Source organism: Strix uralensis, chromosome 1 (assembly GCF_047716275.1).
Source record: "Strix uralensis isolate ZFMK-TIS-50842 chromosome 1, bStrUra1, whole genome shotgun sequence".
Classification (NCBI taxonomy): Eukaryota; Metazoa; Chordata; class Aves; order Strigiformes; family Strigidae; genus Strix; species Strix uralensis.
Window position 1 is genome coordinate 127,786,896 of NC_133972.1, and position 14,606 is coordinate 127,801,501.

The window sequence follows — 14,606 nt, forward strand, 5'->3', positions numbered from 1 at the left end:
TACCCAACAAAACCAGACACTTGAATGAAAAAAAATTTCAAGTTTTTGTTTTTACTCCACAGGCAATGAAGACAGGGGTTAAAACTTTAGCATAAAGAAATGTTGTTCTCTAGACATCAGTCATGTACAATCCCCTTCTGGATATACCTAGAAAAAGTGATTTTCCATATCACTCCTATTTCAAAGCTCTGCAAAAAATGTGGCCATTCAAAGTATATCTATGCTGTCAGGTTATTTTGTAGTGGGCTACTGAAAGCTAGTCACTAGCAATAATAGTATTTGGATCCAGTGCTAACATCCTATTATTGCTGCTGTAAAAGTGGTAATCCAGTTGGGAGTTATCAGATAAAAATCAGGAACTTGTCACCAATAAGATCAATGGATAAATTCTATGATACGGGACATTTCTTCACCCTCCCTACTGTATGCCCTCATGACAAACACCTTCCTAGAAAGCTTCCTACCTAATCTGTAGGATCTGTCTTTATCTACAATATAACCATCCTCGCTTCTCCTTACCCACATAATGGAAACTACAGAGAAAAGCCCTCAGGGGATTACAGTTTCTTAAAGCAACCTTGTCAGTTTTAATTCAGGTTAGGTGCCTGCGTAACACAAACAATCTGGAAGGAACCGAATCAGTTCCTTTTAGATGTTGATAATTCACATGTAGTAATTTGCTTGGGCATACAGACTTAACATTCATATGGATTCATTCTACAGATACATAATACATGTAATGAGATGGTCATCTATAAATATACATAGATATATGTACCTCAGTATATATACATATATATATGTATCACATCATATACATATTTTAATATATATATATTTAAAATGGGTAATGTAGACAGTTCTCAATAAATGGACTGATAAAATTCATGCCTGATGGAGAGTTGCACTGGTTTTTGTCAGTGTGTCAGCACAATATATATGCCTATATATATATGTATTCACCCACGTACATTCACATACACTTAATGTACGTATGCATCATATATGTGTAATAGAACATACAAATCTATGTATCGCATCTGAGTAATGATGTGACAAACATTAGACACATTGCATTAAGTGCTTAGCTGGGAATAACCTTTGGTTTGGCCTCACAAATCTTTTCCTTTTCTAAGCTACACACTTCATATCTGGAGCATGTGGAAGCATCTTACCTTGCTTCCATTTTCTCTTGCCTCCCGTTCCATCTTGAGATCAGAAATTAGGAGAGTCTTGTATTTGTTCTTTCCATTACTGCTGTGATCATCTAGTCTGTATTCTGAAGTCAGCTGAGCAGAGAGGGGACTGTCACTCAGGTTCAGAGGCTGCTCATCCTGCTCCAGATTTGTTTTGCCATTACTGTTGGTTTCTGCCATCTCCCTGCAGTGTGTTCCCCCTGAAGCATTGGAACTGTGTCCCACGGTCTCATTGCCATTAAAACTCTCTGCGGCTGAATCATCTATTAAAAAATATATATTTTCAGTCACATGCCACATCATCATCTCTGTCCAGTTCAAACATAATTTAAACCTTTACAATGTTTTTCAAAATAGAATGAAAATGGCTTATATTACTAGCACCAGTACATTTCTGCAAAATGTGCACATACACTCCTCCACGTTTTCAAGTAAAAACTTTATGTAGATCCATAAAATATTACTAAGTTAAGGGAAATGATATGGGCTGACACCTTAGTGTCACTGTGTACACAAAAGATAAGTATCACAAAGGATTTTTAGGGACAAAGTGACAAAGTCTGCCTTAATCCATCTGTCTGTCCATATGCCTATGGATCTATTTAGATTCTTATACCATGTTCATTATTGCAGTATTGCATATTTCTGAAATCAACAGCGATGCACATGGTACTGAGAGAGAATCTAGTTCTCAGGTTTTAAGGGCACAGAGCAGCATATGTCATATCCATAAACATTCTCTTGCACAGATACGATGTAAATACATCTGATATATTCACTGCTGGCAGTAGAGATTATACTGGAAAAGTTACTCCAGAAACAAAGATCCTCTCTTCATTTTGTTCAGGTGCTCGTTCACTTTGCTCATGCATTGTGTGTCACAATATATTTTAAAATACTGCTCAATAAAGGATTAAATTAACCTGAAAGTTACATCTGAAAACTCTGGTTGTGTTGTTGTTACCCCTAAGATTTTACAGATGAATTGTATGATTAATATGTGTCTTCACATGCCTATGAGTTTGTGTATCCTGTGTTTGTCAGCACCAGGATGCGTCACCTGTGCTACTACTCAGCCCTTTATTTCTAATCAATCTTTTGGCCAACAGTCTATCTAGTAAAACAATTCCTCCTTCAATGGATTAAATGGCAGCAGAATTTGGCCCTCAATTTGCTTACTTGTTGTTCTCTAAAGCATCTCTTTTTTGGCAACTTACATGGTTTTGCTAACGGTGCAAACACCTGTCCAGGGCACTACAAGCCTATGCTTATCTCAGACAGTGAAGCTGGAAACAAAACTGGGGGCTTAGCAGCCAGGAATGGGTATGGATTGAAACTGAAGATACGGGATGAGATGGTACTAATATATTAGTATCACGATACTAATATATTAGTATCGTAATACTAATATATTAGTACCTTAATATATCATCTGCTTTTGGGCCCTTCTAAACAACTTCCATGGAAAATAAACAAACACATTTATATAGAAGTGGAATTTTAAAATACATCAGGATGATTTATTTGAAGGATGTGCTCAGAAATACTCATGCTTGAAACTACATGGTTAATCAAATTGTTGACTCTCCATCATTAATACATAAAACAACTATTCACCACCCTCAGATCAGAATTTTAAAAGTGAAGAAAATATTGCATAAATGGGTAATGATCTAATTCGATTAAGTACTTAGAGAGCCATAGACAAGCCATCATACATCAGTGGCTTGCTTGCTGTACTCATCCAACACTTTTATGTCATAAAGTATACAGGACTGGGCACACATTCTGAACATATTTTTTTATATTGCTTTGTTTTGTAAACCTGTAAAAAAAATCTAGTTTCATGAAAATACATAATAAAAATCATCATTTAAATGCTTTTATTTAAGGAACATTTTTTGGTTTTACAAAATGCTTTATAATAAATGGCTGTAATAAAAAATGAAGCTATGTTTTGGTACGTACCACATTTACATTACGTCTTACAAATACAAATGTATATGCAATAAAAGACATAACATTCCTAGAATAAGACTTTTAAATGTGTACACCAACCCAATCTGCAACAGAGCAATGGAAATGTTCTGATTTTAAAACCTGGGGCTGCTTGAAGATTTCAGCTACATAAATGAGTAACGTGAGCAGGATTTATCCTTAATAAACTTTCTATCATGCCCTGAGACCTATGTCTTACAGGACATAACACATTAAAAAGGTTAAAATTCTAAATGCAGTTTCAGAAATAAATATGCAGTTTTATTATTCTGAGCTAGAAAATGGCATTCTAATATAGGATCTTTATTTTTTTAAAGAAAATAGCTATATTTACAACTCATTTTAAAAGCTCTGAGATACCAGAAAGAAATCCAGGTTTCTTTATTTAAGAGAGAAACACTTTGGTTACCGCTGATTTGTAGTTAGGACTGTTAACAGATAATCGGCTTCTTGATTATCAGTTTAACAAGTGACAGTTTCAAATTAATTAAATCAATTACTGAATCGGTCACCAAGTGAGGGATGCTCCTCCCTTTGAAGGGCTCAGAAAATTCCCTGCTGTTGGGAGCAAAGAGAGAAACAGATGAGTAATCAGAGGATGCAAAGAGCCACCCAGAAGCTGGGGGCACTGCCTACTCTGCAGCACACAAGTCTGATCCCTAGGGAACTTCTGCATGTTGGCACCTAAGTGTCCCAGGTCACACAGTGCAGAGGAGCCACTACCAGGACATAGATAGCTAAATGGGAATGATGGAGTAGGAAGAGAGCTGTGCCTAGAGCCAGATCTGGGAATAACCAAGTCCAAAGCAAGGCTGTTAGTTTTGGCTTGTAATCATAAGCAATAATGCTTTTCTTTTCCCTGGATGATGAATGTTTGACAAACACATGTGAGAAAAAGAAACCCTATTCATTTTTTATATGTGTTCTAAAACACAACCATTGAAAAAATTCCTATGTTGAGTAAATGTAATTAAGCATTACAATACTTCAGAATAATAATACAGTATTTACGTGGTTTTGGCTTTGCTTAGCAAAAGCTTAGTTACTTGATGGTGTTAAGAAATATTAGTCGTTTAGCTTAAATAAGTAAATTCAAAATAGAATGGATCTCTTAGAGTCATAGTGTTGTGTGATCTAGTATACTGCTTGCTTAGCATTACTCACTTAATATGAGTAGCTAGATTTGCTGAGGTCTTAGGCTGCAAGCTGTTAACTTTCACCTAGATTTGCTGAACTTCTACCTCCTTGAGCAAAAGAGGGCCTCCAGAGCCGGCACAAACCAGAAGATAAGAAGGTTTCAAGGCTATAACCATCAGCAGAAGCTGCAACTTGACAAGATAACGGCCTGTCAGGAGACAGTGAAGGAATCCAATAAGGTGTTAGGAGATCCCAGACCAGAATCACCATTGGACCAAAGGGCTCATGAAAGGTACATGAAGATCGCGTGAAGGGCATGTGCATAGATCATAAGGGTATAATTGCCCATGAGATTTTTTGTTTGGGGTCTCTCTCTGGAGGCACCCATCTTCAGCTGTTTATTCCCAGCCGTACCATTTTATTTTTTTATTATATATATTCTGATGCCTGAGATTCTGCTACAACAAACCTAGAGGTTGAACTGCGAAGAAACTTCTTTAACAATGGTAAATCCCAGTTTCTACTATAAAGTCAAATACCTGCTTTTACAATCATTTAACCTTGCTTGTTAGAAACAGGAACTATCATCTGTCGGGATAACATTCAGAATGGCTACAATGGCTATAAATCACACTTTTGCAAAGTAAATATAAATATGTATTGCAATACAAGAGATCAAGAGAAAAATAGTGGTTTAGCACTAGTTACTTTCTTACAGATGTTACCAAGGTAACTAAACTACAAGGTTTAGTACATTTCTCATCCCTGGGCAGCTGCTCTATTTTTGCCAAGAATAAAGGCTACTCTAAAGCAAGAGTTTCTGAGGTATCAGCAACACAGACCACATCAGGAATAACTGGTTTTGGGGACAAGGGCAGGAGGGTCTGGCCCAGGAGAGGAAAGGCATGTTCACCCTCTGATACAGGCAGCCATGGCCCCAACACCTCCTGGCCTTGCTCGTAACTGACTGCTGGACCAAGCTGCCCCGCTCCTCGGCCCACAGGGACTGCAAGCACTCATGGCCGCCACACGGCTGCCAAGGGGCAAGGCTGATTTCACAGAATCACAGAATCATCAGGGTTGGAAAAGACCTTGAAGATCATCTAGTCCAACCATTAACCTAACACTGACTGTTTTCAACTACACCATATCCCTCAGCGCTATGTCAACCTGACTCTTAAACACCTCCAGGGATGGGGACTCCACCACTGCCCTGGGCAGCCCATTCCCACGCCTAACAACCCGTTCTGTAAATAAATACTTCTTAATATCCAGTCTAAACCTTTCCTGGTGCAACTTGAGGCCATTACCTCTTGTCCTATCACTTGTTACTTAGTTGAAGAGACTCATCCCCAGCTCTCTGCAACCTCCTTTCAGGTAGTTGTAGAGGGCGATGAGGTCTCCCCTCAGCCTCCCCTTCTCCAGACTAAACAACCCCAGTTCCCTCAGCCGCTCCTTGTACGACATGTGCTCCAGACCCTTCACCAGCTTCGTTGCCCTTCTCTGGACACACTCGAGTAATTCAATGTCCTTTTTGTAGTGAGGGGCCCAAAACTGAACACAGTAATCGAGGTGCGGCCTCACCAGTGCTGAATACAGGGGTAAGATCACTTCCCTGTCCCTGCTGGCCACGCTATTTCTGATACAGGCCAGGATGCCATTGGCCTTCTTGGCCACCTGGGCACACTGCCGGCTCATGTTCAGCCAGCTGTCAATCAACACCCCCAGGTCCCTCTCTGACTGGCAGCTCTCCAGCCACTCCTCCCCAAGCCTGTAGCGCTGCTGGGGGTTGTTGTGGCCCAAGTGCAGCACCGGCATTTGGCCTTATTGAAGCTCATACAGTTGGCCTTAGCCCATCGCTCCAGCCTGTCCAGATCTCTCTGCAGAGCCTCCCTGCCCTCGAGCAGATCAACACTCCCACCCAACTTGGTGTCATCTGCAAACTTACTGAGGGTGCACTCGATCCCCTCGTCTAGATCATCAATAAAGATGTTAAACAGGAGTGGCCCCAAAACCGAGCCCTGGGGGACACCACTCGTGACCGGCCGCCAACCGGATTTAACTCCATTAACCACAGCTCTTTGGGCCCGGCCATCCAGCCAGTTTTTTACCCAGCAAAGTGTATGCCCATCCAAGCCATGAGCATGCAGTTTCTCCAGGAGAATGCTGTGGGAAACGGTGTCAAAGGCCTTACTAAAGTCAAGGTGGACAACATCCACAGCCTTTCCCTCATCCAATAAGCAGGTCGCCCTGTTGGAGAAGAAGATCAGGTTTGTCAAGCAGGACCTGCCTTTCATAAACCCATGCTGACTGCGCCTGATCATCTGGTTGTCCCGCACGTGTTGTATGATGGTACTCAGGATGAGCTGCTCCATCAGCTTCCCAGGCACCGACGTCAAGCTGACAGGCCTGTAAATTCCCGGATCATCCTTCCTATCCTTCTTATATATGGGCATCACATTGGCCAATTTCCAATCTGTCGGAACCTCCCCGGTCAGTCAGGACTGCTGGTAAATGATGGAAAGTGGCTTGGCAAGCACCCCAGCCAGCTCCTTCAGCACCCTCGGGTGTATTCCATCCGGTCCCATAGACTTGTGTACGTCTATGTGATGCAGTAGGTCACTGACTGTCTCCTCCTGGCTTGTGGGGGGAGCGTTCTCCCAGTCTCTGTCTTCTGGCTGAGGAGGCTGGATTCCCTCAATACAACTAGTCTTGCTATTAAAGACTGAGGCAAAGGCGGCATTAAGCCCCTCAGCCTTCTCCTTATCACTTGTTACCATGTTTCCTACTGCATCTAGCAGGGGATGGAGGCTCTCTCTGGTCTTTCTTTTGCTGCTCACATACTTATAGAAACATTTCTTGTTATGCTTGACTGCTGAAGCCAGATTAATTTCTAGTTGGGCTTTAGACCTCCTGATTTCTGCCCTGCATAGCATCACAGCATCTTTGTAATCATTGTGAGTGGCTAGCCCCTTCTTCCAAAGGCTGTAAACTTTCCTTTTCTCCCTGAGTTGCAGTCAAAGCCAGGGTGGTCTTCTCTGTCGCCGGCTTCTCTTACAGCACCTGGGGATCGCCTGCTCCTGAGCCATTAAGACTTCCTTCTTAAAGAGTGCCCAGCCTTCCTGGACCCCTATACCCTTCAGGATCATCTCCCAAGGGATTCTGTCAAGCAGGTGCCTAAACAAGACAGTCAGCCCTTTGGAAGTCCAGGATGTCACTTCTGCTACCCCCTCTCCTGGCCTCCCTAAGAATAGAGAACTCTATTATTTCATGATCGCTGTGCCCAAGTCGGCCTCCAATCGCCACATCATCCACCAGTCCTCCTCTGTTCACAAAGAGGAGGTCCAGCAGGGCACCTTCTCTGGTCGGTTCACTCACCAGCTGTGTCAGGAAGTTATCTTCCACACAGCCTAGGAATCTCCAGGACCGGTCCCTCTCTGCTGTGTTGTATTTCCAGCAGATGTCTGGGAAGTTAAAGTCTCCCACAAGAACAAGGGCAAGTGATCATGAGATTTCTCCTAAGGGCCTACAGAATATTTAATCCACCTCTCTGTCCTGTTTGGGTGGCCTATAGTAGACTCTTACTACAACATCTGCCCTGTTGGCCTTCCCCCTGATTCTAACACAAAGACACGCCACCCTGTCTTCACTATACTTGTGCTTGAAGCAATCATAACAGTCCCTAACATACAGCACCACCCCACTGCCTCTCCTTCCTTGTCTGTCCCTTCTAAAGAGCTTGTAGCCATCAACTGGCGCACTCCAGTCATGGGAGACATCCCACAATGTTTCTGTGAGAGCCACTACATCATAGTTTTCCCGTTTCATCATGGCTTCAAGCTCCTCCTGTTTGTTACCCACGCTGTGTGCACTGGTATACACACACTTCAGCTTGGCTGATGTCCCCACAGTTACTGATCCACCAATATCCCTTGCATCTTTGTTGTGCTGCATGTCTCCATCCCTTGCCTCCACTGAGATGGCAGGGTGAGGGTCATCGCTGGCACAACAGCCCACAAACTCTGGTAATCTACCCTGGGGCTTATGTCTGGGATCTCCAGTTTTGTCCCCTTCCCCCTTCAAATCTAGTTTAAAGCTCTCTCAATGAGCCCAGCTAACTCCTACCCCAAGATCCTTTTCCCCCTCTGGGACAGGTGCTTCCCATCTGATGTTTCATGGAGACCTGTCCCTTTGACCACACTTCCCAGTGGCAACCACCTCTCTGGGGGGCAGGAGGTGAGATCTCACCTCCTCACTGCGCCCAGCGTGGCTGGCAAGTGGGGGCTGCACCTAAAATGGGGCCTGGGTAGAGACCAGCAGTTTGTTCATACAGTTTTCTTACCTTTACTTATCACAGCACCTCAGCAACAATAAACTGCTAACGCTGAAAGCTTGTTCTCTTACCAAATATTTTTCCCCTCCATCCCACAGAGGCAGAGGCATCGCAGCTTGGGGCGAGCTGTGCACAGGCCCAGGGGAGCCAAGGCTTTGCCTGGCTATGGCCGCTGGCGAGTGTTTCTCTGGGGCAGCTTGCCAAGAGCTCCTCTTTCAGGACAAGGACATCACTAATGGCAGGCACCGAGCGGGAGAGGCCGGGGCCCATCCCTGAGGCAGCCAAGTGAGATGCTGCAGGAGCTCAGCTGGGGAACATGGTGGCACCCCTGGCACTCACTGACATCATGGTGACAGCCAGAGGCTGCCTAGGCCCAGCCTGGCCCTTGCCCCATGCCAGGGACCCCGCGGAGGCCAGGCCCACCCCAGCCTAGCGCACGTGGGGCAGCAGCCATTAGCCCACTGCAGGGCTGCCCTCCCATGGGAGGCCCTCCCTGGCCTCACTTTGGCACCAGCGCTGGTCGGTGGTCACTCCAGGCTCCATTCCCATAGCTCGCTGATGAGGGGCAAAATAAAACTCTACCACAATCAGCCTATATCTGGGTGTAGCATGTTTTTAGGACAGTGTGTTTTCAGAACATGCCTCCTGTCTGAACTGCTGCCACAGGATGGGTTTTATGGGAAGACCTGCAGGGAAGCATGCCACAGGTGCTCGGAGCTGAGAAGGGAGGGAGAAAAGGGGTTCCCTGCCCTGCGTTGGGTATTGGGCCAGTCACAAAAGAGGCTGTGGTATGAGCTCATGTCTTCATCACCTCCCAGGGCCACCGCTATCCACAGGCATCAACCATGACAGCGAATGATGGCCTCATCAAATGCTGCTGCTTGCTCAGGGCAGGACACATCTTTAGGAACTGTGCAGTTTTCAAACCCTTACCCCAGCACTCTGGAAGACTGGAAGCACATCTGCAACTGTTTTTGTTACTCAAGCCTGAAAAGGGAGAGTCTGACTGCAAAACATGTATGTGTTTCACTTCTCAAAAACAGCCAGCTGGTGCCTCACCTATGCAGAGATCCTCCTCCAGGGATTAAAGAGCATCACCCCTCACAAAAAGACTCCAAGAACAGAGAGAAGGTACCTTTGGATTGGGCAGCAGCCTTCTTGCTGAAGAAAGGAGGACTCTCCAGGCTTAGGCATGGACTTCTCACTCATGGACCAATATTTCTTAAACTTCCTTATGACAAGAACTCCTTCTCCCACCTTGCACAGAGCTTCAAACTGATCTTCTCTGACCAACACACTTTGGGCTCCTTCAGTCCAAGTACTCTCTGTGTTAGGTATAATTCTCAAAACAAGAACTGCAGTAATTTTCCTACTTCAAGTTAGATTCTTATTATTCATCACATTGCATTAGAGCTTCCAACTCATCCTTCTAGATCACCTTGAGGGCAACTAGACACAAAGTGACACCAGTTTTGTTTTTGTACACTTGAGAAGTCCAGGCTCCTGCCTGAGAACTTTCCAGGCTCGTTGCATTCACCACTGTGTTAGCTTCTACCCCTGCTTTTGAAGGAAACTTGGAAATGGTGGAAGAAAAAACAATGCCAAAGAAAGCCCAAGCAAACAGATGCTGTGAATATGAGTTTTGATTCTCAGAACTGTTGGATCCTTCAATTATCTGCCACAATCATTCACATTATCATCACATAAATTTCTGCCAATACCCCATTTCTCTGTATTTAACACCCTGGATTCTGCAAGGTGATTTCTGTGACAGTTGACAGTTTAAGGGCACTCTTATTTAGAGCAGGAAACCGGATCTTAATCTATGATTGTGTTCTCCTACCAAACAATGTCTAGATTTATGAATGGGCAAAGAACATATATTGCTAGAATTAGAGATTCTTCTGTTACAGGTTAAAATACAGTTCCTCCACCCAGAGAGAACTGTCTTCAGACCAGATATGTCAAATGCTCAACACCGTTCTCAGTAAGAGTGCTTTCTTACAGGAAAGCAAGTTGAAGTGTGCACCAAATCTGGCTGAAATAACAAGTCCCTCAAATACCAGTTTTCTGAGAGCACAAATTTAAGATCTGAATGCTGATATAAGTGTCATTGAAGTACTGTGAATCTCAAACCAAGGTACATATATATAACTTGTCTCCTTGAGAGAAAAATCTCCAGATGTTTTAAAGGATCTCTTGCATTACTCTTAGCAATCAATTTCATACTATAAATCACACAGACTTTTCAAATTCCTTGCAGGTAAGTGAGGAAGGAGTCAACAAGCCATTCTACTTAAAGACAGATTTCTGAATAAATTCTCTCCCTCTCTCAAATTAATTCTCAGGCTAGAATTCAATTAATATTTAGAGTATGCTTAAATAGTTTACACAGCTGAGATTTCAGCTACCTGAAACTTACTGCATATTTTACTAGTCACTAATCCATAGTGTTGGCCTTCAGCTCTAACAGCAGTAGTGTGGCACAGTCCTACAACTGTACAGCCACATGGAAGCTCCTATCTGCTGAAAGGACAGACATGGTGACGGATCAGGGAGATAAGGAACCTTCTCATTAACACTAAGAATGAAGCAAGAGCCCCGTGATACCAAAGCAGCTCTAACACAGCTCCCTTTTTTGCCATGAAGCAAGGCAGATAGCCTGCTTAGGAAGTAGACAAAAAACGATGGAAAAGCAATTAACCTTACAGCACCTTTGATGCTTTTGAGACATTCTGACTACAGGAGGGTGTCCCACAAGCCAAAACCATGCCTGGTGATAATGAGTCTGACTAGTCACAGCAAATGAACAAAGCAATGTTGGGGCCACTTTGTTCATTCTGCTCTAAGGCGTGAGGATGAGAGAGGGCCACATACGCAGCCCAAGCAGACACTGACTCCTGCAGACTCCAAGGGAGCATGCACACAGGTTAAATGAACACTTTGAGTGGGCTGCCTGTCGACAGTGCATCTCTGAGAGCAGCAGTTACTGTAAGGTGGGTAACTTCTTTCCAAAAGGAGGAGATTGGATGTGAATGAGCTGAGTGGGATGAGTGAGACTGAAGCTGCTGGCTGTGCAAGTGCAGGCTGTCATAAAACCCACTCTTAAAGACTGTCTACCAAAGCCCTGTATGATGAAGGTTCCTTTAATCAGTTTTGGGCCGGATACCACCAGCCCAGGTCTTGCTAAATACCACCTTAGCAATCTGATTAATTTGAACAGAATAACTTGCAAGAGATTGTACTGCAGACTCCGAGTGACAGACTCCAGACCAGTTTTGAGTTACTATGCCATTCCCTTTAATCTTTGGCTTCAATATTGCATGTTTTATTTTTCCTTTGTTAAAATACAACTTTAATGAAGATAATACGCTACATAAGCAAACATTTAAAACTAAGTTAATTACATTCCTTCTGTAATTCCACAAACCCAAAGAATGCTAGCAAACCTTCCTAACAAGAGCTATCAAAAAAAATGCTCTACTGGTGGCAACTGACAGTAGGCAGTTTTGGGAGAGGAACACCATGAATCAGACAAAAGCTGGTGTAAAGCACTGACTCACGGAAACTTCTGTAGTATGAAACAATTATAGAGACTTTTCTAAATGAACTGATAAAAAGGCGAGGTCACATTTCACTCCCACCATTTTTCACAAGGACTGTTTAATACCAATTTGTCACAGTTATGTATTCGGTTATGCTTCATTTACGTCACAAGTCATGTTTCAAGCACAAGTTCAATACATAACTTAAAAGCCAGTCAAAATCAACTATATCTATTCATCTTCTCCATTCCCTTTCATATTATGATAAGGAACAGGGGTTGAATTAATGGAGGTACAAAGGTGATTTCAGACCCTCTATTATTCCCCATTTCATGAAGCATAAGAATGGCCATAGTTGGTCAGATCAAAAATCCATTTAGTCCAACATCTTATCTCCAGCACTGGCTATTAGGTGATGTTTAGGAAAGAGAATAAGGCAAGCATATACAATTCTTCCCCCTGTGTCTTGCTGAGCCCTTAATAATTTTCAGCTCAAGGTATTTCTGAGCCAGATGTCGTTTCTAGTAACATACTGACACTCAGCAGATTTCTTCTCCATGCAAATATCCAGTCTCTCTTTGAACCTGTGTAAAACTCAAACACCTTTCTCTGTGCCTCAAAAAAGTTGCTGTCACTATTTCTGTTTCCACTAAAATGTCAGCAGTGTGTCAAGGAAACAAGGAACAGGAATTAAGAGGTGGGCAAGAGTCTTTCAAGAGGACAGAGCAGGGCGATGTGCACAGAGCTCGGTCACTTCATTCACAGTGAGACTGCATTTGCTCCATTACAAGAATATGTATTGTCCTCTTCAGCTAACCTCACTAATGTTAACAATTTTTTTTCTCCTTTTGATACATGTAGCTTTCCTGATGTGGTTGGCTTCTGTGAATTCAGCTATGGAACTCACTGCCTTGAAATTTGAACCTGGAATGTCCATCAGTTTCAGTGCGATGCCAGTCAATGAATCCTTCACTGTTGTTTTCAGTGATGGAGGAACAGGTCAGGAGCTACTCTGAAAAATCACTCTGTGTGCATTTATGAAAAGAAAAAAGAACAAAGCAAACTACAAAACTAATCCTTAGCATTGTCAACAAGAGTATAGTAAATTTAATATACACATGCACATACACAGTGGAATCAGCATTAGCCAGGCTATAAATCTTATTTAACTATTAAACAAACCCCCCAGTAATTCACAATTTTTCCATGGATAAATGTCTTTTCTTGTTGGAGGCACAAAACAGGCAGATATTTTATTCAACTATAACATTAAATAACAGGACAGTGAACAACTACCACTCCATGACATCAGCAACTACCAGAATGATACTGCCCTGTCAGTCACAGTGTTATAGAAGGGCTCATTTATAAAGCTTCATGACTGACTGCATGTTTACTTTGCCTGCAGAGCTACTGTCCCTGCATATACACAACAAGGAGATGAAGCAGAATGGCTACTAAGAGGGTACTGCACATGTAAATAACCAATTGAATAGCTCACTGGGTGCACAGTAGGCTTATTATCACTATGCATCTAGTTTGTACTTGTGCTTTGGTATTTCCACTTCAAAAGACATAGCTCTCACTGCCTCTGGGAGAAAAATCTCTGGTTTTCCCTTTACTCTGGAGAAACCTCTAGGGTGCTTTTTGTGGCAAAGGGTCTATCAAGCAGTTCTTAATACAGAAAACCTGCAATAATTCTAAAACTTTTTATGCTGCTTTTAGGCTCACATTTGACAGGCAAAATGTCATCTGGCATTGAGAATGTGGATTAAAGCTCCATCTCTGGACAAGCACTGCAGGGTCAAGTTCTCAGCCTGATAACATATGAGTGAAGCCTGAGGTGTTGCCCTACACTCATCCCAATCAGTACTCCAGACTTCAGAGCAGTTTATTGATATGAAGCTATGAACTGAGGAAGGCTGGGAGACAGGCAGGCAAGCAAGGCTCAGGACAGACTAACTCTGACTTTTAAGATTTACTAAAAGTCCAACCATGCACAGAACATATCAAGCAACAAAGACGTTTGAGACTGCAACATATTAAGAAAAGAAGGAGGAATATGAAGCCTTCTCCTTAAAGTAAAAAGAGGTATCTTAGGAGATCTTACCCTCTCCTCTTTCTTGCCCAGCATGGAAGAGGCTTATGCTGCTCTGGCTAAAGGCTGCTGAGGGCAGCAGCAGCTGCCGCCACTCGTGGCAACAAGAAGAATCTGGTGCTGTGCCAGCAACAGACAAAAGATTAACATGTACGGTGCATGTTTTGTGTCTAAACATCTACCCAAATGGGGCTGAAAGGAATTATGTTAAACTTATCTTCCACTTGGACCTAGTACATGTGTGTGATGTCATATTTTACTTCATCAGGATCTGCCAGAAGACAAAACTAAAGAGAAAA

At 43.0% G+C, this 14,606-nt stretch overlaps 1 protein-coding gene across 5 annotated transcripts in view; it reads right to left on the minus strand.

Moving 5' to 3' along the window:
• Positions 1-14,606, minus strand: part of NOL4 (nucleolar protein 4) — a 200,992-nt gene that overhangs the window by 80,823 nt on the left and 105,563 nt on the right. For all 5 annotated transcript variants that reach the window (XM_074880413.1, XM_074880420.1, XM_074880406.1 and 2 more), the window contains one exon: positions 1,176-1,459. In XM_074880413.1, coding sequence (XP_074736514.1) covers positions 1,176-1,459 — 284 coding nt within the window. The remainder of the gene's footprint in view (positions 1-1,175; positions 1,460-14,606) is intronic.